The sequence below is a fragment of the Etheostoma cragini genome, chromosome 11, assembly GCF_013103735.1.
Source record: "Etheostoma cragini isolate CJK2018 chromosome 11, CSU_Ecrag_1.0, whole genome shotgun sequence".
NCBI lineage: Eukaryota > Metazoa > Chordata > Actinopteri > Perciformes > Percidae > Etheostoma > Etheostoma cragini.
This window is the reverse complement of record NC_048417.1, coordinates 8,098,575-8,122,732: the sequence shown is the minus strand read 5'-3', so window position 1 is coordinate 8,122,732 and position 24,158 is coordinate 8,098,575. Positions and strand designations below refer to the sequence as shown.

General features: G+C 38.7%; 1 protein-coding gene across 1 annotated transcript; it reads left to right on the top strand.

Annotated features, from left to right (window-relative positions):
• Positions 1 to 5,142: 5,142 nt before the first annotated feature.
• slc15a2 (solute carrier family 15 member 2) lies at positions 5,143 to 23,873 on the top strand. Its single transcript, XM_034884768.1, has 22 exons — positions 5,143 to 5,543; positions 8,530 to 8,617; positions 11,134 to 11,275; positions 11,869 to 11,961; positions 12,547 to 12,646; positions 13,247 to 13,337; positions 13,444 to 13,521; positions 14,656 to 14,738; positions 14,907 to 14,990; positions 15,107 to 15,196; positions 16,385 to 16,429; positions 16,755 to 16,790; positions 17,371 to 17,459; positions 18,022 to 18,103; positions 18,785 to 18,910; positions 19,732 to 19,899; positions 20,431 to 20,477; positions 20,639 to 20,746; positions 21,992 to 22,091; positions 22,175 to 22,318; positions 22,746 to 22,850; positions 23,635 to 23,873. The coding sequence occupies exons 1-22, from the start codon at positions 5,535 to 5,537 to the stop codon at positions 23,845 to 23,847; spliced, it is 2,121 nt and encodes a 706-aa protein (XP_034740659.1). The 5' UTR covers positions 5,143 to 5,534; the 3' UTR covers positions 23,848 to 23,873.
• Positions 23,874 to 24,158: the final 285 nt, after the last annotated feature.

Genomic DNA, 24,158 nt, shown 5'->3' with positions numbered 1-24,158 from the left:
GGGGAGAAAACCAAGAAACAAACACAGGGAAGGCCAAACGGGGGAAAATAACCCCCAACAAAACCCCAAACCACAACATTAGTATGGTAAAGTAGGCCTATATTCATATACTAATTATTAATATATGTAGTCATATGGTATTATCTCTTCATCAACCTGCTAATTAACTAGTTACCAAATTCGCAGAAAAGTAACTTCTTATTATAACATAGGCTATAACTCCATCTTGTGATAAGATGTTAAGTTGTGTCGTTATTACAAGAAACGTCATCATGGTGTCAGAAAGAGAAAGGGTCATTCATATAACATGACTGTTAAAACATAGGGTACAACATTATAGCTTATGGACATGAGCTATAGACTATAGGCCTAAATAGCATGTTTCACTGCGAACAACCCCATGGTCGCCAAAACTGTGGATCACTATATTTAACGGCTGACTTCCACGCACTTCAACTTAGAAAAGGACACCACCCTGACGTCCAGATGTGGGAGGGTGTGTCCTGTTGTGGCATGGTTGTCAAAAATGATTTGCGGGCGACCTCTTGCGATCTTAAAACAGATGCGCAGAAGCCAACACTAGTGAAGAAATGAACTGTTGGACTCTTTACTGACATCTCGTACCCTTTTATCGCCACTTCCTCCTCCTTACAGCGCGACCAATTCACACAAAGCCACGGCGGCGCGCTCAAATGCGCATCAGCACCGTTGGTACCGTGTTCCTCCCTCTGTAGGCTGTAGCCTATATAAGACCTGCCTATAATCAATACATATTGTTTTTTTGTGTGTGCTTGATTTACATTATATTAAGTATTTTTTGTTTTAGTTAATGCCAAGCAAGGTTTACATTTTCTGGAATAGGTGTTTTGTTTTAATTACGATTTAATTAATTAATTTACATTTTCATTACACTGTAAACCCGCATTTAGTTGTAACTAAACTTTTTAGTGGTCACTACTTATTCTTTCATGTTTTTGTTAAAACCCCTATTCATTACTAAATCACATTAGTTGTTTGTAATGTAAGTATGCAATGCACATATTAGAGACAACTACGTGTGTGTGTTTGTGTGTGTGTGTATATATATATATATATATATATATATATGTATGTATATGTATATGTATATGTATATGTATATGTATATATATGTATATGTATATGTGTATATATATGTATATATATATATATATATATATATATATATATATATATATATATATATATATATATATATATATATATATATATATATGTATATATATATGTATATACATGAGGCGTTGTGTGTTCTGAACGGTTTCTATCCTGGTTAAAGTGTGTTTTGATGATGTTCTGTGAATGTTTTGGGTGTGCATTCATGCTATCCTGGTTTTAGTTTTTCTGGTTGATTTAGTGTTCATGTTTATCTGATGGCATCTGTACGGTGGCCGGGAAGTGCAAAACAACATTACACAGATTGGAAGTAACTGTCTCTTGAGTGAAATATTCTATACAGTCCAATACTTTGGAAAATTACGCTGTTTCTGTGTATGTTTTATTCTCAGTTTTTTTTTGGAATACACGTACTGTATTTATTTCATCATTTTTAAAGTCAAATTGTCATAAAAGAAAATGAACAACATTAAAATGAGTAAATTAATTATGTAGTAGTGATAAGTAGCCTAACATTTTTTATTTGTTGTTTCTTTGCATGTTTGAAGCTATAGTGCATAGTTTCTGTTGCCCCATGAGGACTTCTAAATAATGACAACAAAACTGTTGGTGCAAGCATGATCGCGTTCCACCCCCACCCCTCCACCACGCAGTTGCTAGTAGCCAAGGAAGACACAGATGATTAAAAAAAGATGATGACTCTTCAGAAGAGATAATTATCTTTGCTTTATTTTCTGCATGCGAAAGTTGCTGGTTAACCTCATTTTCTGAAAATAGCCAGGCTGATAAATACAGAAAGAGTTTTGTGGAGTTGATAACCTTAATTAGCTTTGTAGCTTTGTCATTTGGCAATGGCTTCAATGTAACAGACGTTCATTAATATCAAAAAGTGATGCACTAAAGCTTTAACTTAACATGCTTATTGTAGACAATAGTTTGTTTTTAAACTTACCTGTGCATTACTGCTTGGTCCCACTGCATCAGCATGACTGTAAATGTGTCAGATTCCCTGGACAGATGCCCTAAAAATGAGCCGACAAGGATTTTGCTTAATGGCATAAAGTACTGATGACTTATTACAACAGCTTTGACACATACATGTAACCACTTCCAGTAGTTGCTCTAAAAGTGAAAGGCCACTAAATGTCATGCCTGATCATCCCACTAAGTGATTACTATATCACTAAATGTCACAAGATCATGACTATTTGGATTTTTGTTATCTGTTACAAATCCCATTTTACTAATTTTTACAGATCCTTACATTTCCTTAAAGGTTGTAAATAAAAAGTCCTTTTTCCAAACAACTTTATTTACAAGCCCTACCATGAGAGTTGTATTTCCATTTGCACAAGTTCTCACATTTCTGTCTACAATCAAGGTCATTAAAGTGCTCTTTTGCATCTCTAATTTGAATAAATGTAATACAGACAATCAGTAAGCCACACTTGTTTTTATCTGAGTTTGCCATCAGTGGACCTTAAAAAGAGGGCTCCTTTGTTCCTTTTTAGTAGTGAAAACATAACATTAACAGTGTTTTCTGTCCGTTTCATTATTATTTTCAGTCACATGTTGCAATATATCTGAGATCAGGTTATATCAATAACACATTCTTGTTTAATTTGTTTGCTTTATTGTTATTCTGTAATGGGATTACGATGTGCTCATCCTGACGTCTTCCAGTGGATACTGAGACATTTCCTGCTGCGGCAGTGTTGTCTTCAGACCATCGCTTGACTGAAGTATGACACCTGTCCAGCAATAACTTCCTCCTGATGACTTCTCATACTACGAGGATAGTCTGGTGGGTCCAGGTGCACCTCATCAAACAGGTGCTTCAGGACAGCATCTGGTCGCTCAGATTATCTGTAAAACATGCCAGATTCCGTATTGGATTATATTATCTGTTGGTCTTGTATCTTTATTTTATCAGAGTCAGTCAACCATGTATAACGGCAGATACATTAAGTCTTAAATGAAAGAGAATCATGTATTCAACAGGGTGTGTGGTGTAACTATTAACAACATGATTACATTATGAAACGTTGTTTTTTGGCCTACTTATCGACAACTAGCATGACGTCGTTAGTTTCAATGGATTCCTTTGATTGTCTAGTAAATTATGACAAAAACATTTTCAGACTGCTAATTCCATACAAAAACCAAGCAAATCCCATTTTCCTTCCTAGATAATGTGTTGCCAACAAAATGAAGATTGTGCTAAGGCCCACCAGTGAATGTACTATTTTTTGTGTGGCATTTTTGGGCACATTTGTTTGTGAGAGGACAGCTTAGACGTGAAAGGGGAGAGCGAGAGGAAATGACATGCAGCAAAGTGCTTGTTTGGGACCAAGCAGTAAAGCAAGAGGAGTCACAAGGGAAGTTCAAAAGTAAGGGTTTTTATTTCCCAGAAATTGTTACAACAACCCCCCCAGGCATGTCAAGCAGTGGTAGTGTCCAATTAGGCCACCTCCCCTACAAAGCAGCTCCTGCTGTGAGCACCACACCTTTAAGCCAGCAGATTTACTGGACCCCTCCCTGGTGTGGAATCCAACACTGGTAAACTCAAAAACAAATAGTTATACAAACAGAATGACAATCCAAAAGTAAGTAATGATGCATGCTCCTAAAAAAATAATTCTGGATGGTCAACTAAAAGGATAATGTATGTAAAAGGAACCAAGTGTGCTGTGAGCTATTTGTAAATAAATAAGTGTTTGCAACAATTATATAATGGGTATGAAAGTATATAAACTAATCCTGAAGAAAATACAGCATAAACCAAAGAAAAATATAATTGCATGAGGTTGAACTGGTTGTGTGGACATGGCTGCGGACATCACCGTGCCACAGGTCAGAACTGAACCTGCGCCTGCTGCATCGAGGACTGGTGCTCTGTGTATAGGCACTCTACCAGGTGAGCTACCCAGACACCCTGGTGAAAGTATTTTTATTTAATTGACATTTTTATGTTAAGCTACATATTTTATGAAAATGTTTTGAGTTTTTATTAACTTTCTCTTGTCTGCTTGGTTTGGGTCCTTTGAAACTAAACCGCATGTGTGGCAAAATTGCAGATGTTTAACATAACCCATACGCGTCGTAGGCCTATAGGTTATGTTTATTTCCTTCATAAATGGGGACAACGCTGTCTGCTGGTGTCAATTTCACATTGCGCCGCAGCGCTAAAAGTAACTGATTATGGGTAATCCACAGAACTCCTGATGGGTGGGCGACCTCCCTCTTTAAGGTTTGATATACCTCCCTTTTCTGAAACAGAGAACCCAGATTTGAACAAACTCAGTTTTCACTAAACCTGCATTCTGAAAAGGACCACTGGAAGCTGCCCAGCTAACCAGTCTGATCTGTCAAGTCAAGGGCCTTCCTCAGGGGCACCTCAGTGGTGGGAATGTGGGGGGTGGGGGTCAGGGTCTTTCACTTCCCTAAACAATTTTTATCCTGTCAGCCAGTATTGAACCAAGAACCACCTGTCACAAGCTCGCTTCTCTCACCTTCAGGCCAACACTAAATGCACTAAATTCCCCTCTAAATTAATTTGATTCAATAGTTAAGTATTGTTACAGAATGGCCCATGGATTACAATTACTGGTTCATCACTTACTTGAATGTTGCGGCGGGTAAAGTTGAGCCATAGGTTTATCTGCTGGGTATCTTGGGCATTTACCTAGTTGTCCAATACAGTTAATAATTTATTTGTTGATCATTAATTTGTAAAGTCATTAATAACTCAATTTGTCAAATAAATGTCGAGTAGTCACTAAGTGACTTGTTTATTAATTGTTATAAAAAGTCAAAAACATGTGAAGATGACAAAAAAGGGAACTATTTTCACTGTAATTGGGTGAACGAATTGTCACCCTACAATGACACACCAACACACACACACACACACACAAACACACCAACACACATACACAAACACACGTCATTCATCAGAAGAAAAGACACAGCTTGGCCAGCACTTGCATCCCTCAGTCAGGTCTGTGGCTGAGCTCAACAACGACCCTGCTGTCGGTTAGATGGCTGCTGATCAGCCCTTCTACAGCTAACGGATCTCCTGCTTCACGAACGGTAGCCTAAGTTAACTCGACTTTTAGATATAGAAATATTAACTTCTGTCTGTTAAGTCTTTTTGTTCCACTAGAGCTCAAGTCTGCGGAGGCCTACTGAAGCTCGAAAAGGAACAAGTCCAAGTTTTGTGGTGGAATATTAACTTTAATTCGGCTTCCAGAGGGTAGCCCACACATGATCGAGGTTTTACAGCCGCAGCCTCAGAGCAGAGTGGGACGGACTTGGAGATCAGTCAGCAGCTCGATGCGCCAGTAAACATCCAAAATATCACCAGCAAAGAAAACAAAATGACTAAGGTAAGCATTTATAAGCGATGTTTTGTTAGCTGCATAACCTGAGTCGTTCTTGTTGTTTAACAAGTTTATTAAAACTCACTTAAATCCACCGTCAAAAGTTGTTGAAGCTATCGATCGAGTCCTTCTAAATCAGAGGAGTGTGCACATGCGGAGCGTGCACAATGTCTGCACATGAAGTAAACCTTTATTTTCTTCTCTTAAGTCAAACTGCAGACATGTTACAGTCAGGGCGATTTGCTCTGCTCTCTCGGACTGAACCGCTATGAGAAATGATCACTGTAAGATGATGCAACAGGCGCACAGGCTGGGGACCATGCACACATTTGGTGCCTGGAAGCAAAAGTGTGTTTTCTTTCAACATTCGTTTCCATATCTAGACTACCTCACTCATGTTTTTAGAGAACCCGCGAGTAATTCCTTAACCTAACGTTGTAGACAACTGATTGGCTTTTTTAAGACATCGCCATAAATCGTCTAAAGGGTCGTGTCACCAAATACAATAAAATACAAGCAAACTTATTTTATCTCTACTAGAGAGCTAAACATGCTTTTGACAACATGTTAAAATGTATTATGTCAGCCCCTGTGTATGTTAAAGTGCTTTTATGCAGGGGTGTAGCACAAAAGTCAATGCCCTGTAAAAAGGCATTTTCTATGGGCCCCTCCCCGCATCCAAAGCTATTCCTTCTAGCATCTTTTTGGGCCCATTTGATGAGGGCCCTGTGTGCTCAGCCCCCCCCCCCAAAGTCCTATGCCCCTGCTTTTATGTCTGTTTTTGTTTGTATCTCTGATGTGAGGAAGGAGGTTTAACAAACTCTGTCTAACCCTGATCTTGGAGTTGATTTACCATGAGATGGGAAAGTGAATTTTCAGTTCCAGAACAGCTGATTTGAGTTAGTTCAATCAACTCGGAGTAGGTTCACTCAGAGAAAGGCGCTTGCACCACCACTTTAAAAGGCAGCATGAATGGAGCCTTGATACTACGATTCACCATGGGAACAACCACAAACAAATCGGTCGGGGGAAATTCGACCGAATATGTGCACATATTACGAGTTTGAACATATTTCATAAAAAATGCAACACAGCGGTTGCTGCAAAAGAGAATTTGCGTAGGAGAAAATTGCTGCGAGAGTAAATGCGTAAGTTCCAATAGTGTATTAATCATAAGTATATTACTGGTAAGATGGTATTGAATGTATAATCTGTAAATCGTAGGCCTACTAATCCCATTCGGAGGTTGTGGTGCCATCATTAACTGAATTATAATTCATAATATTTTATTTCAAAGGGATTACATCATTCACCTGCAATTCTGTTGAACATGTTTTTACTGGCTCTTACTAGTTTGTGTCCAGGGAACACTACAAAAACATTTAAAAACCCGCTTCAGAGCAAGTAACACACTTCTGACGGAGCTTTGCTATGCAGAGGCCTTACTAATGTTTTCCGCATCACCAACGTTGTAAAGAATATGGCCGTTTGCAAAAGATGTATCTGCTGGGATGTAAGACTTATCCCCTGCTTTTTGAAACGGACCCCTGAACAAATCGGGTTACTTTGGGTTAGGGTTAGAGATATCTGTCTTAGATATCAGTACTCACTGAAACTAACTTCTACTGTGGATACAATCCCAGTGTCAACTGTTGACAGTGAAGCAGTGAATGATTGCCAAAACTACAGCTCTTTCACATGATCTCATCATTAAACTGAGTTCAGTCAGATGTCATGAAACTGTCAAAGTTACTTTTTTATATTTCCGAGGACTTTCTGAAGATGCTGTAGACAAACAAATGTAAGGCTATGTCAATTATGTGAGGATTGCACATTTATCTCCATTGTAGTAACCAAATTACTGTGTGCATGGATAGATGCAACTAGAGGGAAAGAAAATATTCTAATTTTAGTATTAAAAGCAACATTGCAAAATAACCAATTACAATTAGGAATACACTGATCCAACCTATTCTCTCCCAATACCTCAGCTCAGAGTTTTTGCTGATACCAGATCAGTGTTCTCTTTTACCCAATTTTTAAAACTATCATTGTGGAAAACTCACTGTAAGTTAACTGTGACATGAGGGCAGGTCTAACAATATTCATTACGGATTCATTTGTTAATTATTACTTAATTGATGGACTGGTTAGCAAAGATATACAATGCCCATCAGTTTCCCAGAACCCATGGTGATGTCTTTAGATGTTTCCTTTGTCATAAATATGGTTGAAAACTGGTGAAAGCAGCAAATCCTCACATTTGAGAAACTGGAAACAGATTTTAAAGTATATGAAAGCGGAGAGAGACGGAAATGTCTCGCAGAATTGCAGCAGGTGGGATTCAAACCCTGGCTTCTGCGCTGAGGAATAAACCCCTACATACGGTCGCCTGAAACGGAACATTTGATTGATAAATTACATTAACAATGATCACAACTGTTATTTCTGTTGGATAGTTCTGGGTAGAGTTCTGTAACAGTGTTTTATATATGATAAGGCTATTGATAATTGGATTACAATGTATGGAAGACCACTGTTTTAAATTTAACTTAATTTGTCAGGGGCTTTTCCAAGTAAGGTTTTTCTTTAAGGGCTTTGATTTCCGCCTTTTTTGAATAGACAAATGAATGAGTATAAAATAAAATAAACAGCAGTGTATCTGCTTATAAGATTATATCACACATTTTCAGCAGTCCAGCTGAGCATGATCACATCAGAAGCCTTACCATTTTGTAACTTGTATTACCACATAATGATTCACTTGAGTAAGTAATGAGTGATTAAATAACAGGAAGACTGCATCGACCACATTACTCCCGTTCTATGACAAAATATTGATAAACCCGGTTGAAAGATGTAATCAAGTTTTTATTTGGATAAGATGTGTATTAGATTACGGATTTGTTAGGTTTGTATGAAACAATATCTTATACTTTGTCACTTTTTTGAATTTGAACATTATTCAGTAAACAACCTTTGCCTCTTATAGAAACTATGTGGGACCAATTACCCAGCCAGCATCTGCTTCATTGTGGTGAACGAGTTCTGCGAACGCTTCTCCTACTATGGCATGAAAGGTTGGTATGCAAATCTTTTGTCTCAACATTTGGTAGTACACTTTTTTTTTTTTTCTCTCTGCTAGTGTTAGTGTTAGTGTTGCGAGTAAAACAGTTGACTGAACAAAGAAAAGACTGTTTGGATCTCTGGAAAGTATATTGTCTGCCAAGATACAAATGCCGAGATCTACCCAAATGACACACATGCATACACGCACGCACACACACTCCAAGAGGTAAGCCATAACCAAACCCATATATCATAGGTCTAGTAACATGTAGACACTTTAATGTGGAAATGTTGAATATTATAGCTTTAATTGGGGAAAGTCCTTGACAAAAAGTTGAATTAGTCATGATACTTAGCTTGTTAAACTGGTTAACAGATTGTGGGTCAATGGGGGCCACATCACATAGAGCCTATAAGGGACAGATGAGGCGGGAGTGTCTTTCTTCACATATACTCACATATCCGTTTGTCACATTACTTCAGTCAGCTTGCACGCACGCGTGTGCACTTTAACATGCCATGCAAAAGGGCCATATCCTTTTTTAAGCTGTTTGAATTGAATCAATGTACCAGTATTTTCATCGGAGTATTGATGCTGATTTATGACAGCAAAGTGAATTCCTCTTGATAATTTGTAAGGTAATTATGAGAACGACAAGTATCTCATGTAGCAGTATATTCTTTAAAAAAAAAAAGCAATACCATTTTGCAGCACTGTTAGTAACTGAGAAATAGTATATAAAATGCGTGTCAATGTGACTTTACAACTTCTTCTGTAATTGACCTTTATGTCAAGTGTTTCTCAGGTTCAGTGAACTTAGCATTCAACTAATAGAAATTGCACAGCAGCAACTCATGATTAATGCAATTATTAGTTAATGGCATGTCTATAAAAAGTCAAATTAGTGAATGAATCCCCAGAGATATTCCCAGAGCGCAAAGTTCTCTTGAAATGTTTTGTGTGCCCAGCAGTCAAAACCCAAAGATATTTAATTTATAATGAAATAAAAAAACAAAACCGCATCATCACATCTGAAAAAAAACGGAACCAGAAGATGTTTGACATTTTTACTTGATGAATAAATTAAATTAGAAATCTGTTCATAAAAAAAATCTAACCCTTTCAACAGTGGATCTCTTCATTTTGACTTAATAGATGTCACAGTTCAGCGTGTTACTAAAAGGTGTAGCTTTGGACCACCAAAAAAACACCATTAGCTTTGTGTGTTCTGGCGTTCCTCGTGTCCTCATAACATCAGTCACTTGAGCTGAGCATGAAAGGTAATCTTCAAGGTCTACGTACTAGCTTTTATCCAAAGCATCAATTGCATTTGCAAAATGGTCCTTTTTGTATCTCATGTTGGGTTAATTACCAACTGAGGAAACTCTGATAAGATCATGAGATGTAATAACAACCTCATGAAAAAAAACAGTAAGTGGACCTTGAATTGTTTTTTTGACAATTTAGTGTTTGCTAGCAGAAAAATGCACTCAAATAAAGGTGTGTGTTTGTACTACTGGAGCAGCTTTTCTGGTTGCCGAGTTACCAATGTGAGTTGTGTTTACTTCAAGGTATGTTGGACAAACGGTATACAAGGTTAATAATAAACACGGACGTGCAACTTGTCTCGCAGGCTTTTTTTTTTTTTGTATTGATAAAAGACAGATTTACAGTAACAGCCAACAGGAGTTGCATTTATAGATCCCATACAGTGCTAATTTCTAGGTTCCTGCTTATATTGGTTTAATTTTTTCTTTATTGATCCCCTATGGGAAAATTACAATTTACACACGACGCACAGGCCTGAAATACACATGTGCTCAGGTCCTATACACTAATGGAAAGGTGCTGGAGTGGGGGAGACTGCCAATGATGGACCAGTGCCTTGAGTGGAGGAGGTGGGTTTGGTGCCTTGCACAAAAGCACCTTGACAGTGCCCGAAGGCAAACTGGCACCTTTCCAGCTACCAGTCCACATTCTGTACTTTGGTCCTAACGGGGACCTGAACCAGCGACCCTCTTGGTCCCAACCCAACTTCCTATGGGTTGAGCTACTGCCACATGCTTTAATGTTAAAACAGATTATTTTTCTCATACTGTCTGTCGAAATATACATGTATTTACCCCCAGTCTGAAACACTGTTTTAGCACCTGTCTCTTTAAGTCCCCCCACTGAAAAATCCTTGTCTGTTCTGATTTCTCAGCATTTCTGGATGTTTTGCATCTGTTACACTTGAGCAGAATCTGTATATACTGTAGCACCTGCTTTATAATGAAGACATATCTCACTTTTTACAATACAGGATCTTTTAATTTTCACTTGGTTTAGCTCTCTAAACGGCTACCTTCTTAGCATAAAGTACATAATCTATTGGTTCGAACAATGCTCACAGATTGAGTTTAATCACAGAAATGAACAACAGTGATGGAGACTTGAGTAGTACGGGTCTTGAAGACATGTAATTGGGTATTTGGACTTATATGGGGAGTTGGGAGTATCATTCCCCTCATGCTTGTCTGTTCACAGCGGTTCTCACACTCTACTTCCTCACCTACCTTCACTGGGACAAGGACCTCTCCACCGCTGTCTACCACGCCTTCAGCAGCCTCTGCTACTTCACACCTATACTGGGAGCTCTTATTGCTGACTCATGGCTCGGAAAATTTAAGTGAGTCCCTGTGTCCTTCATCCCCAAATACATTACAGGGTTAATTCACCCTAAATCACAAAAGTGTCAATCCACAGACCCTTACTATAAACAGATTTTTTGGATCTACTTACGGTGTTGGTGTCATCGACGGGGTGTTAAGTCAACTTTTTATAGTTTGCATTATTGTGCACTTGAAACAGGAACCAGTTCCTATTTAAATAAGCACACATTTTGATACAAAGCTTCCAGTTTCTTTAAAAAATGACTTAATTTCTTGTCTTTCTTATTCAACTGTTGCTGAGAAGGATCTTTGTCTCTTTCGGCCCTTTCAATTATCAGTCTGAATTATCGTACAGCATCTTGTTCACCATGTGGAAAAAAAAAACATGTAAACATTTGTTAAGAGGACTTTATAGAACACAAAAGCATCAAAGAGCATGGAAAAAACAGAGTAGTACCCTCCTCCAATCTGACTGTACATTTTTGTGGCTGGATATTAGAAACTTTGTGTAACCTATGAGTGGAGATGACTCACTCTGACCACACACGTATATTGTATGGTAATGACAGTGCAGCTTTAACTGATCATAATCCCAGTTTTCTTCAAACAGGACCATCATCTACCTGTCCATTGTCTACGTGATCGGCCATGTGGTCAAGTCGGTTGGAGCCATTCCCACTGTGGGAAACAGCAGCATGCACATGTAAGTTATCTGGAGCTGAGTCGTTTAGAACAGGCAGAATTATAGTGCTGTTAGAATACCTAGAGTTCCTTATCATTCAGAGGTCTTCAACCAGGCTCAAGTTAGGTAGTTAGAATTAATTAAATTCATTGATTCATATGTTGATTATTTTCTTGATTTTTCAAATTATTAGATCAGTCAATTAGTCATAAAAGATGTCAATAAAAAGCTACCACAGTCCAAATGACATCCTAAATTGCTTATTTTGTTCAACCAACATTCCAACATTTAAACATGTTCATTTATCAATGATACACTTTTAGTGTAATTAGTTTTACTTTTAAGAAACTGTAACCAATACATGTTTGGTATTTGTACTTGATTAATTACTTAAATTATAGATTAGCCGAATGAATCAAAATTGTTCAAGCACTAGATAAATTCTTTGTCTGTGTCCCATATTGGAGAAAGCCTTCTTGATAAATTAACAATCAATAGTTTATCACAGTGCATTACTTATTCTGTTAGGTCAACTACTTAACATATACAGTTTATAGTCCATGTCCAGTAGCATCAACAGCAGTTCATTTGTATGTTGTGTTGCAGTGCTCTATCCATGTTAGGCCTAATACTCATAGCCTTCGGCACCGGAGGAATCAAACCCTGCGTGGCAGCATTTGGCGGCGATCAGTTTGACGAGGAGCATGTAAGTCACCAAACTTTCTTTTTAGTTTGAATACACAAAAGGTGTCAATGTTTGTATTGTCTTTGAAGGACACTATGAAAACTATCTGTAAAATGAATCAGTAAATTCCACGTGTCCAGAATGAGTCAGTAGAAAGTACCATCCATTTTTATTGGGTCACAAAGATAAAAAATGTTGTCAACAGAAGTAACAGTTGTGATGGTCAAATCTACATTAATCAATGTTTTTGGTATGAATGTTGAATTAAGACTTGTTGTTTCAGTGTTCCAAATGCGAAAGTCACATTGCGCGTGCGTTGGTTTCATCATCTATTTCATCATCAGCAATATATTCATCATCAGCAATATATTGCAATTTATAATTATTGCGATATTTAAAATCGCAATAATATTGTTGCATAAGTATCGTGATATTGAATTGGGAGGCGTCTGGTGATTCCCAATCCTAGCTAGAATTGCATGACATCCATTAAATTAACATAATAATCAGTGTTTAGAAAAGTAATGTATAACCTTAATGAGGACTTAAAGATCACAGAATACAGAATTTGAAAATAAGTAATTTAAAGTGTCTCCTAATTGTTCCATTCATGACCTCCAGGGCAGCGAGAGGCAGAAATTCTTCTCAATTTTCTACATGTCAATCAATGCTGGGAGCCTCTTGTCGACTGTGATTACACCCATACTGAGAGGTGAGCGTTCACATTCTTAATGTTCAACACATGTTATATGAACCCAATGAGGTTGACTGTGTGATAGACATCCCTGTGATCGTTTACACTGGAATATCTCCTGCAGGGGATGTGCAGTGTTTTGGTAGCGACTGCTACGCTCTGGCCTTTGGTGTTCCTGCAGTTCTGATGATTGTGGCTTTAGGTGAGTGTCCAACCAGCTGTAACGTCATCTAGGCAGGTGCAATCTACATGTAGTGGTCTACTTAGTAGTGCAAGTACGGACAGGGCCTGCAAAACACCCTCTTCTCTACAGCCTTACCGATATGGTCCGTAACAATTGATAGTTGAAAGTTAAAAAAATAGACTGCATATAAGGGTCAAAACAAGCTGCCTATATAACATGTTTGTATCTAACTTACTTACCTGCCAAAATATGTATTGATAAGGTCATAGCTGTGATAAACCGATATCAGCTAATGCCAGCCTAAAGTCAATGTAGTATTAGTGGAGCTCTGATACTTCCCCATAAGTGTTTTGGTCCAACGTAATTAAACTCTGGTTATAGCTGCTTAAGCTGCTCAATGGTCAAGAACTAAATACTTTTCTTCATACAGTAAGTGTGACTGCAAGCAGCAGTAGTAGCAGCTGTGTGGATGTGAAATCTACAGATACTAAAGAACTGCTTGTAAAACCCATAAAACAAAACACAAATGCCCTTTTTATGCCCCCAGGATGTACATAAAAACACCAGGCTGCAACACAATGCCCCAATTCTAAAATCAAAGTCCAAATTAACTGTCACATTTAAGAATTAGAGCTAACTTTATGGTTCCTATCTGCATGCTGAGAGTATGTTTGTATAAAGTTAAGCTTTCGACAGGCTGGCCTTCCTCTTGATCAAGGCCCCTCCTTATGCAACCTGACAGTCAGTTGTCTTTGCCTCTGAATCCCCACTAAACCTTTTGGGATTCATGCTTGGCTGACCTGTGACAACAAGTTGGGCTTTTATTACTGGAGGGGCCCTTTGAGAGTGAAACAAAAGTACGGGCCTCAGTGTTTTCGGGGCTCTAAGCTTGTTTACAATATGATAGATTTTATTTCTCTTAGTCATTTGACAATCCATTGTAGGAGGACAAAGCATAATATAAATGGTAAACCACTCTGTCAGATTCTGCTGTTATGTTGGTTAGGAAATAAATATCTAGCTGATATGAGCATGTTGGTACTTTTCCAAGCGGTGCAACTGTTCCCAGCACAACAGCTGAGCCGTCGCCAACATAAATGGTTTTCTTCACACCTCCTGAGTTCATGCTAACTCTTCATCCATCTCGTGCAGTTGTGTTCACTGCTGGCAGCGTGCTGTACAAGAGGAATCCTCCCCAGGGAAACATCCTGTTGGAAGTCTGCAATTGCATTGGGGTGAGTCATCTCCCAGTCCTCCCAAAATGATTTATTAAAACGCAAATTTTATTTATTTGCATTTCTATTTGTACTGTCCAAGAAACATTGTGTCTTGTCAAAAAAGAGTGAATTTCACACATTGTCCCCTTTTTTCCATTTTCATTTCTGCTGTCTTTTGGTTTGCAGTTTGCCATCAAAAACCGCTGGAGGAGATGGAAGTATGACCCTCAGAGGAAACACTGGTTGGACTGGGCTGAGGAGAATTACTCGGTAACAGAAGGACTCTTACAAATCACTCTTGTCTTTTCTGGGGATTGCACTCAAAGAACATTGGACGTATTATTGATACAATGAAGCCACCCGTCTGTGTGTTTGGCTGTTAACAGAAGCGTCTGATCGAGGAGATTAAGATGGTGCTGCGTGTTTTGGTGCTCTACATCCCGCTGCCAATGTTCTGGGCTCTGTTTGATCAGCAGGTATGGGAAAACACAACACCTATGACCCAACTCCAAATTTCATACACCATGTACTAATGTTTAGTGCACTGAAAAAGTCAAGAGGCTCTAGAGTTGGCAATGGTTTATGACCACATACCTGCAAAATGTAAATTAAATATTAGAGTGTTAAAATCAAGTATCATATTCAGATCTTGTTGATACATACTGTACATTACCTTATCTTCTCAGTCAGCACAAGGTCAAGGCCTTGTGTCATTGCACTCTTACTGTATAAAATCCCATAATTATCTGTTATCTTCTCCTCTGGCCGACACTCAACACAACCATCTGATTATGAAAAAACCTCAGAGCCACATTCTATATTCCTGAGTTTTATTTCTCCTGAACTCATTATCCATCAAAATAACACTCAGTAACAAAAGAAAACCCACTTCTCTCGAAGGCATGTCAAATATTAACCAGTTCTTCCTTATTATTCTCTCCAAGAAAACAAACAAAACAACCCTGCTGGGCACATTATGCTAAGCTTAGAGTGAAGCTGATGACTTAACCTATATTGACACAAGGTGCTTCTCATGTTGCTTACATTGCCTCCTTGACTCCTCCACTTGCCTCTCTTCCTTAGCCTTAGTCCCTCCCACGAGGAAGCATGGGAGAGGCGCGAGGAATTCATCGGAAGAGAGAGGAAACAAGCAAATGTGTGTTTTAGAGGGATGAGACGTCCTTTCCTCTGATGCTTCACACAAATACATCAGCTGTTTGGGCTGAGCAGGAAACTCCTTAAGCTGCATGGCTTCCGGGAAGGCTGCTCTCATGAATCCTTGCTACTAGCTCCTCGATGATCCCTCTTGGATACTTGATCCTCGGGGCAAAAATAAGAGCTTTGAGAGGGCCTTCACCGAGTAGGGAAAAACCACTTCCGGTTCAACAGAGTAGTCAAGGAGTGATCAAATAAGTGACATGAGTGGCCGGGTTGGCTCATTTGGTAGAGCAGGTACACATATACTTAGTGGTTCATGCCTCGATGCAGGGGGCCAAGGTTCAAGTCTGACCTGTGACGATTTCCTCAATGTCTTCCCCCTCTCTCCCCATTCTCACGAAGCTGTCCTGTCCATTAAAGGTGGAAAAGCTTGGAAATATAATCTTAAAAACAAAAAAGTGACATGAGATGCAGCTATTAACGGTCATTGTTTTTCTATATTGCAGGGTTCCCGCTGGACGCTTCAAGCCACAAGGATGAACATGGCTTTTGTAAGAGTTTCTTTCATGGAATGACAACATTGTAGAAATATATTTAAAAAAAAACTTACATTTTATTGCACTGTGATATCAGTGGGTGGGTTTGATAGTTATCTGATTGCACATCTTGTAAAACAGATTTTCCCCTTGGTTGGGCGTTGTTGCTATTTCCTTTTTATTCCTGTAATTTACATTGTTTATGGTCTTCAAACCATGCACTCAACTGATAAAAGGTATTGTTATTGGGCAATGCAAACCCTGCACATCCTATTAAATTTATGAAGTTACATTTTAAATGGCTTACCTGTTAAGATGGAATCTTTTTGTTTTCTTACAGGGAGATGTCTTTGTCATTAAGCCTGACCAAATGCAGGTATGTGCATCTCCTCCTACGCTTAACAAAATTAGGAATAATGCACAATAAGGTGTTCTGATACAAATTCAAACCCTTCAACTATGACTTTGTTGCCGCTGACCTTTCAAGGCCAGAAGCAGTAATGACTTATATCTGCACATTGTCTCTCTGCTCTGCGCCCTGCCTTGTGGTTTTACCTCTCATGTGTCGGAGGCTTCAGATTGCACTCATGCAATTGTAAACTGCAAGAACCAAAAACTGGTCAATCTAATCCCTACAGACTGCTGTGGATTGGATATACAGTATACTTTTTATGGAACACCTGCCAGCCATTTTAAGAGCATATACTGTAAAAACACACACAAACCAGTGTTGCACATATCAAGTAAAGCACTAAAGACGAAGTTTGACTTGCCAAGTGTCATTCTTGGGAAAACACTTTTACAGCTGTTAATCACCGCCGTATTGCCATCTCTTTACAGATGATACTGAATCATAATCAGTCCCTCATTCACGTATAACTTTAACCTTTATGATATTATGAGATTTAGTGAGCTTTTATAGTCAATTAACCACATTTTCCCTCCCTGTTGTCTAGATGTTGAATGCCCTGCTGATTCTTCTCTTTGTGCCCATCTTTGACCTCATCATATATCCGCTCGTTGGGTTTTGCCGAATCAACATTACGTGAGTAGAAGCATGTTGTTTTGGATACTCCCATACTCCCTTTATTGCAGAAATGAGCAGTCTTAAACTGGAAAATGAGCCATTATATCCCACAGATACAAATAAATGGTTAACAAATGAAGCACATCTTGTCTAATATATAAACGGGGCAGCCTATAGCCCACTGAGTAATTGCACTCGCCCCATGTTGGCTGAGTCCTGCAGTGGCCCGGGTTCAAATCCAGCCTGCGGCCCTTTGCTGCTTGTCTTCCCCCATCTCTCTCTCCCCCTTTCACATGTCTGCCCACTGTCTCTGTCTAATAAAGTGGAAAAACCCTGAAATAATACGTATTTCAAAGAATAGCTCAGTGGGTAAAGGACATATTTGCAACCGATAGCGTTGTGTCATCTGTTGCAAACATGTCCTTTACAACCTGAGCTATCCCCCACAACATGGGATGGGACTCTTATCAGGCAGAAGATCAGTAAGGACATTGATGAGGAAATCACTTTTTGGATTTATAGAGTGATAAAGCTTGACTCTGAATGAAAGATTTATAAAAGTGTTGACTGTCTGTCCTAGGCCTCTGAGGAAAATGGCCACAGGGATGATTTTTGCAGCGCTGGCCTTTGGAGCGGCCACACTGGTAGAGGTTAACGTTGTGGTACGTATGAGTAGCAATTATGAATCTTGCACCCGTTACCAAAATAAAGAGACACTTACAAAACCCTTTACTTACTTACACATATAGGATTATTTGCATGCATGCACAGCCAGCCAGAAAACATGAAAATACCTGCACATAGACTTTGTGGATCCCATGCATTGTGGAAAACCTGGAATTCTGCTTTCCTACCCTGGAAGAGAAGACATTGACAAATATGTCCTGACAAAACATTGACCTGACCTTAGGGTTAGGTAATGTAAACTGTCACAAGCCCCTAGATTTATTTTTGTATGATGTCCTCATGCAGCAGCTGCTTAAATTAGAACTGGTGCCAGAATGGAAACTTCCTTGTATAATCCTCTTGGTCTCTTCATGTAAAATACTATATTCTAGTGAAATTCCAAAAATGTATACAGAATATTCTTGAGTAATATATTTGCAGCTTGTGTTTTCCATTTTCTGCCATGATAAATATGCACTTCCCAGAATACCCAGGTGTTATCTATTGAAAATTGTAATTACATCATTTAGTCATTTGAGCAAATCTAAAAACGTTTGAGGTCCATGAACCATAAAAAATAGCATGTATGTCTTCATGATATAGCTATTCCTTTAAAATACTTTGTTTTATGATATTTATCAGTATTAGTGTTTTTTATTCCCCTTTTTGTCTAATAGAAAACTGTGGTGGATCCTGCACCTGCTGGGAGTTGTCTCCTGCAGGTCTTTAATCTAGCAGAAGCTAATGTGAGTCTGAAGATACCCGGCAGCAACCTGTTTCCAGAGCCAATCCAACACCTTCAGGTAACCATATGGGAGAAGGGGAAAAACTACATTGTACACCATCCTGTATGGATGCATAGAAGATCCCAGTGAAGAGGTGTCCCTTAAATGCATACTCGTTTTTTCTTCTACATCAAACAGGTCTGGATTATAGACTCAAAATTGACCAGAAGACTGAGTGTAAGAGTGGAGACCTGTGCAGCGTTTATTGCCCCGTTCGATCAATAATATTAACTTTATCCAATGAGGAAATGTCTAACTGGGATAGAAATTTAGTTTTTCAGAAATGTGTCTTTGCTGAAACATTAGTAGTATACATAGTCTATATCATCGACGTTCCACTTCTGTGATTGCTCCTGTGCTGCTGGAAATTTCGCCAAATATGTCTTTTCAGCCAATGTCTGTTTCCTTCAGCTTTTGAATGTGCACGTTCCACCAAAACAAGTTTCTTACCGAGGCTAGAATAGAACAGAAGATACAAATACATAAAGTAGTTTTATAATATTCTATATAAAATATGTAGTGCCTAAACAGGGATCAACACATACAAATGGGATCAGAAGGATACTGTAAAACTATCAGCATTCAGTGTAGCATAACCCCAAAACAATGCACAGAAATTAGTAGGTGCACAAAAGCCTGAAGCTGCTCTACAGGAACATTTTAGGGACCACGACACTTCTGTCTTTCTTTCTTAAGTCCATGTCTTATTTTGCAACTTCAGTCTGAGTAATAGAGCTCAACAGAAACAGAACTTATATTTTCTAATGGTCATTTTGTCAGTTGTTTTCTAAACAATTTTGGAAAGAACCTGAACCTTAACCCCATGGTCTCTGTGTCAGGATCCTCCAAAATATGAGACACTTTCACTGGAGGCATCTGGCGAGGAGGTGAAGATTCAAGTCACCTTCAATGGAAAAACCTCCGAGTGCAACCACGTGTTTGACGAACAGAAGGCCTACAGCCTCATCTTGTACTCAGACACTACTACTGGAATCCAGTGCAAACACGTAAGTGACCCTGGTTCAGTTTTATTTTCCATAGCATTAAATATTCATAGCTAAATAAGCCACAGTCCAAGTTTAAGACTGTGCGGGTGGGGTTTTATCAGATTTGATTGAGTCTACCTGGCAAGTTGAGCAAAAAACCACATAACTGATGTACATTTTGATTCAAATCCTGACACTATGGATAAAATTAAATTAAATTGCACAGAAGTGTGCCATCTTATTCCAACTGAAGTAAGGAAATCTGTCATGGGAAATACCCAGATTCAAATTTGACGGATTATTGGGTGTTCATCACTCATAGCAAGAAGCTTAATTAAAAAATGCCTTTTCAGGGTCTTTAAAAAAATAACATTCACTGATGGTGATTGCTGATCTCTAGCAAAACTTGTATAAGACTGTAAAGTCATATATTTGTAAAAATCATACTTCAAAATTCTAAGAACAACACAAACGTTAGGCAGAGAATTAAAATTGATGTCATTGATAGACACTCCCATGACCTGGGTGTTTTTTTTTTTTTTTATCTACCAGGTGGATGACCACATCATAAAAAATGAAGATGGGAATCCTCTTTTGAGGTAAAATAGATTTAATCCTAGAGGTTATGTCTCATCTTTTACTCCCCTACACTGCAATATTTTATTATATAATAATTCTTCCCTTGCTGCGGTAATAATGATCACTAACTTGAATAATCAGTTAAGTTTGCTCATGAGATCTTTTAATTCTAATTTAACAGGTTCCTCAACACACTGCCAGAGGCAATAAACCTAACTGTTGGACAAGTGATTTTCCAGTTGCCCTCGAGTTACAGCATGTCTCCTAACAAGACTGTGGCTCGGGGAGAGTGAGTAGGACGGGGGGGGGGGGGGGGGGGGGGGGGGGGGGGGGGGGGGGGGGGGTATAAACAGTCAAAATCCTGAAGCTGTCTAGCTACTGTTTAACTAGCATCTGCAACTAAATGCAAGGCTTTTTGGAGTTGAAACCTTTATGCTCTTAACAAAGCAAATTACAGTTAGGATACCCGTGGATATTATTACTGAACTCAGGCTGTCTCAGCTCTGGAGCCTTATACAGTAGCGTTTCCAGCTGTCTTCAGCTAAAAAAACTCACTGCACACTTGCTACTTGCTCAGCACCAAATAGACACTAACTAGTGAACAACTGGGCATTTAGCAGCTAATGAGCCAGATCTTATTCTCAAGAGTTGGTGGAGACTAAAACAGAGCTTAAAAAGAGTGTATATTGGACTTACATTCAACAGGTGGACACAAACCCAACTCCAGATTGATGTATGAATAAATTGTTTGCTAAAGAGTTGCTATAGCAACTTAAAAGTTAATATGCCTGGGTAGCTCAGCTGGCAGAGCACGCACCCATATATAGAAGTTTACGCCTTGATGCAGCCGCCACTGGTTTGACTTCGACCTGCGGCTCTTTGCTGCATGTTATTCCCTGTCTCTCAGCTGTCCTTTACAAACAAAAGGCTTACAATGTCCCAGAAAATTATATGAAAAAATGGAGTGGAGAAAATGTAGTCCTTTAAGGCTTAAGAGGAAGGTATTCTTTTAATTTTTTTAATTGGCATTCCTGTTTATACAAATTGAAGGAACTGCCCGATATACTTTTAGATTATGCTCAGATAATTAGAATTAATTATATTAATTTATGTTAGAATTTCTAATTTGCATGACTACACATATTAAATGTGATTTTGCAAGAGGTTTTTGTACTCTTAAAACAGAAACTATACATTCTATTCTCACATATGCTCTCTAAACTGTAGTATTGGAAAAATCTATTTTGACAACAAGCTCAGTTTTCCAAATGTCCTTTGCCTGAGGTTGTTCATACAGAAAATCAGCAAGCCCTTTACTTGCATAACAATGGACCCTAAAAAATAACTCCTCCCACTTATCAAGTGACTAGTGAAGTAAAAACCCTTATTTTGTTTCAACAAAAAATTGCTGTATGTGATATACTGTTTTTAATTTAATGTAGACTCATACAGGGCTAGTCAAATCATAATGTGTGTTGTTTTTGTTGTTGTTTTTGTTCATCTCATCCTTTATGTACCTCTTGCCTCTGGGTAGATACCGACATGTCAGCTGCAGTTTACAGTCAGACCAGTGCTCTGATCTGGACCTGGGCCTGCTGGACTTTGGAGCTTCCTACACTGTCGTACTCATGGAGGTCAGTGTGCTTGCTATATACGTTTATATACAGATCTTCCCTGCTATAGAACATGATAGAACCCCCTCTGTGTGTTTTGGTAGGAATCGGGTAAGATTGTGGCTCACAAGATGGAGGATGTAAGCGCCAACGACGTGCACATTGCCTGGCAGATTCCCCAGTACGTCCTCATAACTACTGGAGAGGTCATGTTCTCCATCACAGGCCTGGAGTTCTCCTACTCACAGGTTTGTCATAATACTCAACATCATCGCCACGTGGGCAAGATAACTTTTTAGAGCAAACATCTAAACCTACAAAGAGAAGTGGCCCTTTTTAATGTCGTGTGAAATCTAAAATGGTTTAAATTTCTGGAAAAGCTACTTCTTGGAGAACAGTACTCAGTACATGTAGACTTTCCAAGTTGTTGTAATTAAAGTTCAACCAATAAAGTAATCAAAAAAGGTTTCAACAATCCTTCCCTTCTGCCTTTTCAGTTAAATAAACTCTCCATAACTTAGAGCCAATTGTCTGATGTCCCAACCCAAACATATATATTTTTTTTTAACAAAAACCAAAACTATCACATTTCATGGAACCTTTAAATATTTGTAGGAGCCCAGGGCTGCTTGTTGTCTCTTTTCTTTACTAACGGTGAATTTTTCTTCTCTTCAGGCTCCAGCCAACATGAAGTCTGTCCTGCAGGCCGGCTGGCTGCTCACTGTTGCATTTGGGAACGTGATAGTGCTGATTGTGGCGGAGGGGGCGGGACTGGAGCAGGTATGACCTCATGGGACATTGTGGGACACATTCAAATCTCTTACACAAATCAAGAGGATTAAGACACCAAAACCGCAGCCAAACACCTTTTTATATGGGCAATAGTTTTAAACCTGAAATATATCTTGATCTCGTAAATCAGTTTGTGCAATAATAAGCTCTTTTTACTAAAGGGTTAACATCCATGAAAAAACAATTACTTTCCACAATTTGCCTCTGTAGCTAACTGAACATTTAAAAACACATTTTCTAACTTAATGTGCAGCCATGCAAAAGTTCTATGGCAAAGTTATATTTGCCAAGGTTTCCTTTTTTCTGTCACCCAATACAATGAAGGAGAACAGATACAGTACAGTGGTATATACTGTGGTTTATCTGGTTACTGTAAATAGTGCCTGTTTAATTATAATTTAAATGACCATTGTGGAATTGAGGGGGATATATTAGCAGACTAGCTACACTATCTGTCCAATATGAGTTCTGTTGCATGACTACAGAAACTTTCAAACATACACGTTCCACCAAAACAAGTTCCTTCCCAAGGCTATTTGGCAGCAGCACAATTAACAAAAAAACAAAACAAATGCCAATAGACCAGAGTATGTGTTTCTCCCATCCCGGAGTGCTGTGTGGAGTAGCCAGACCTCCTCCGCAGCAGTGCTGGCAATGCGAGGCTACCCGAAGGCCACTATTGCTTTCTCAAGACTGAAGCACACTTTAACTGTGAACTGAATCCTTCTCTGCACAGTGCAGTTCACACACTAACCAGTATTTGTTGTCCCAGTGGAAAGAGTTCCTGCTGTTTGCTGTCCTACTGTTGGCCGTCTGCGTCATCTTCTCCATCATGGCTTACTTCTACACCTACGTCGACCCTGATCAGATGGAAAAGATTTACCTGGCGGATTCAGGAAAGGAGGGAAATGACAACGATGAAAAGAAGAAGAGAAAAACTGAAAACCTACGCTTGAACAAAACGGGGAAGGGGACCAAATTGTAACCATGCCACATTAAATACACCATCTTTCCATTTTTCTTCGTTTTAAGGTACTTTTTTGTGATCATTAACTAAGATGCGATCATTGGACATTTCTTGTGGTTAGAAGTTCAGTATGTGTTTCACATCCTTTATTCTGTGTTGTCCGTTTAATCTGTCTGTTATTTGTCTTTTTAGATGTGAAACCTTTCTTAAAACTCCAGTCACTAAACAATGTTTAACCAGAGCACAGGAAAGTATTTACTCAATGAGAATGAATACTCAAAATAGTGTTTCAAAGAAGCAAAGTACAATGTGATTTTTTTTTTTTTTTT

Bases quoted from the DNA above. Each gene is read 5' to 3' on its own strand.
- slc15a2 (XM_034884768.1), top strand. The intron at 13,338-13,443 runs GTGAGCGTTCAC...TATCTCCTGCAG, and splicing joins GATTACACCCATACTGAGAG to GGGATGTGCAGTGTTTTGGT. The intron at 22,092-22,174 runs GTCAGTGTGCTT...GTGTTTTGGTAG, and splicing joins ACACTGTCGTACTCATGGAG to GAATCGGGTAAGATTGTGGC.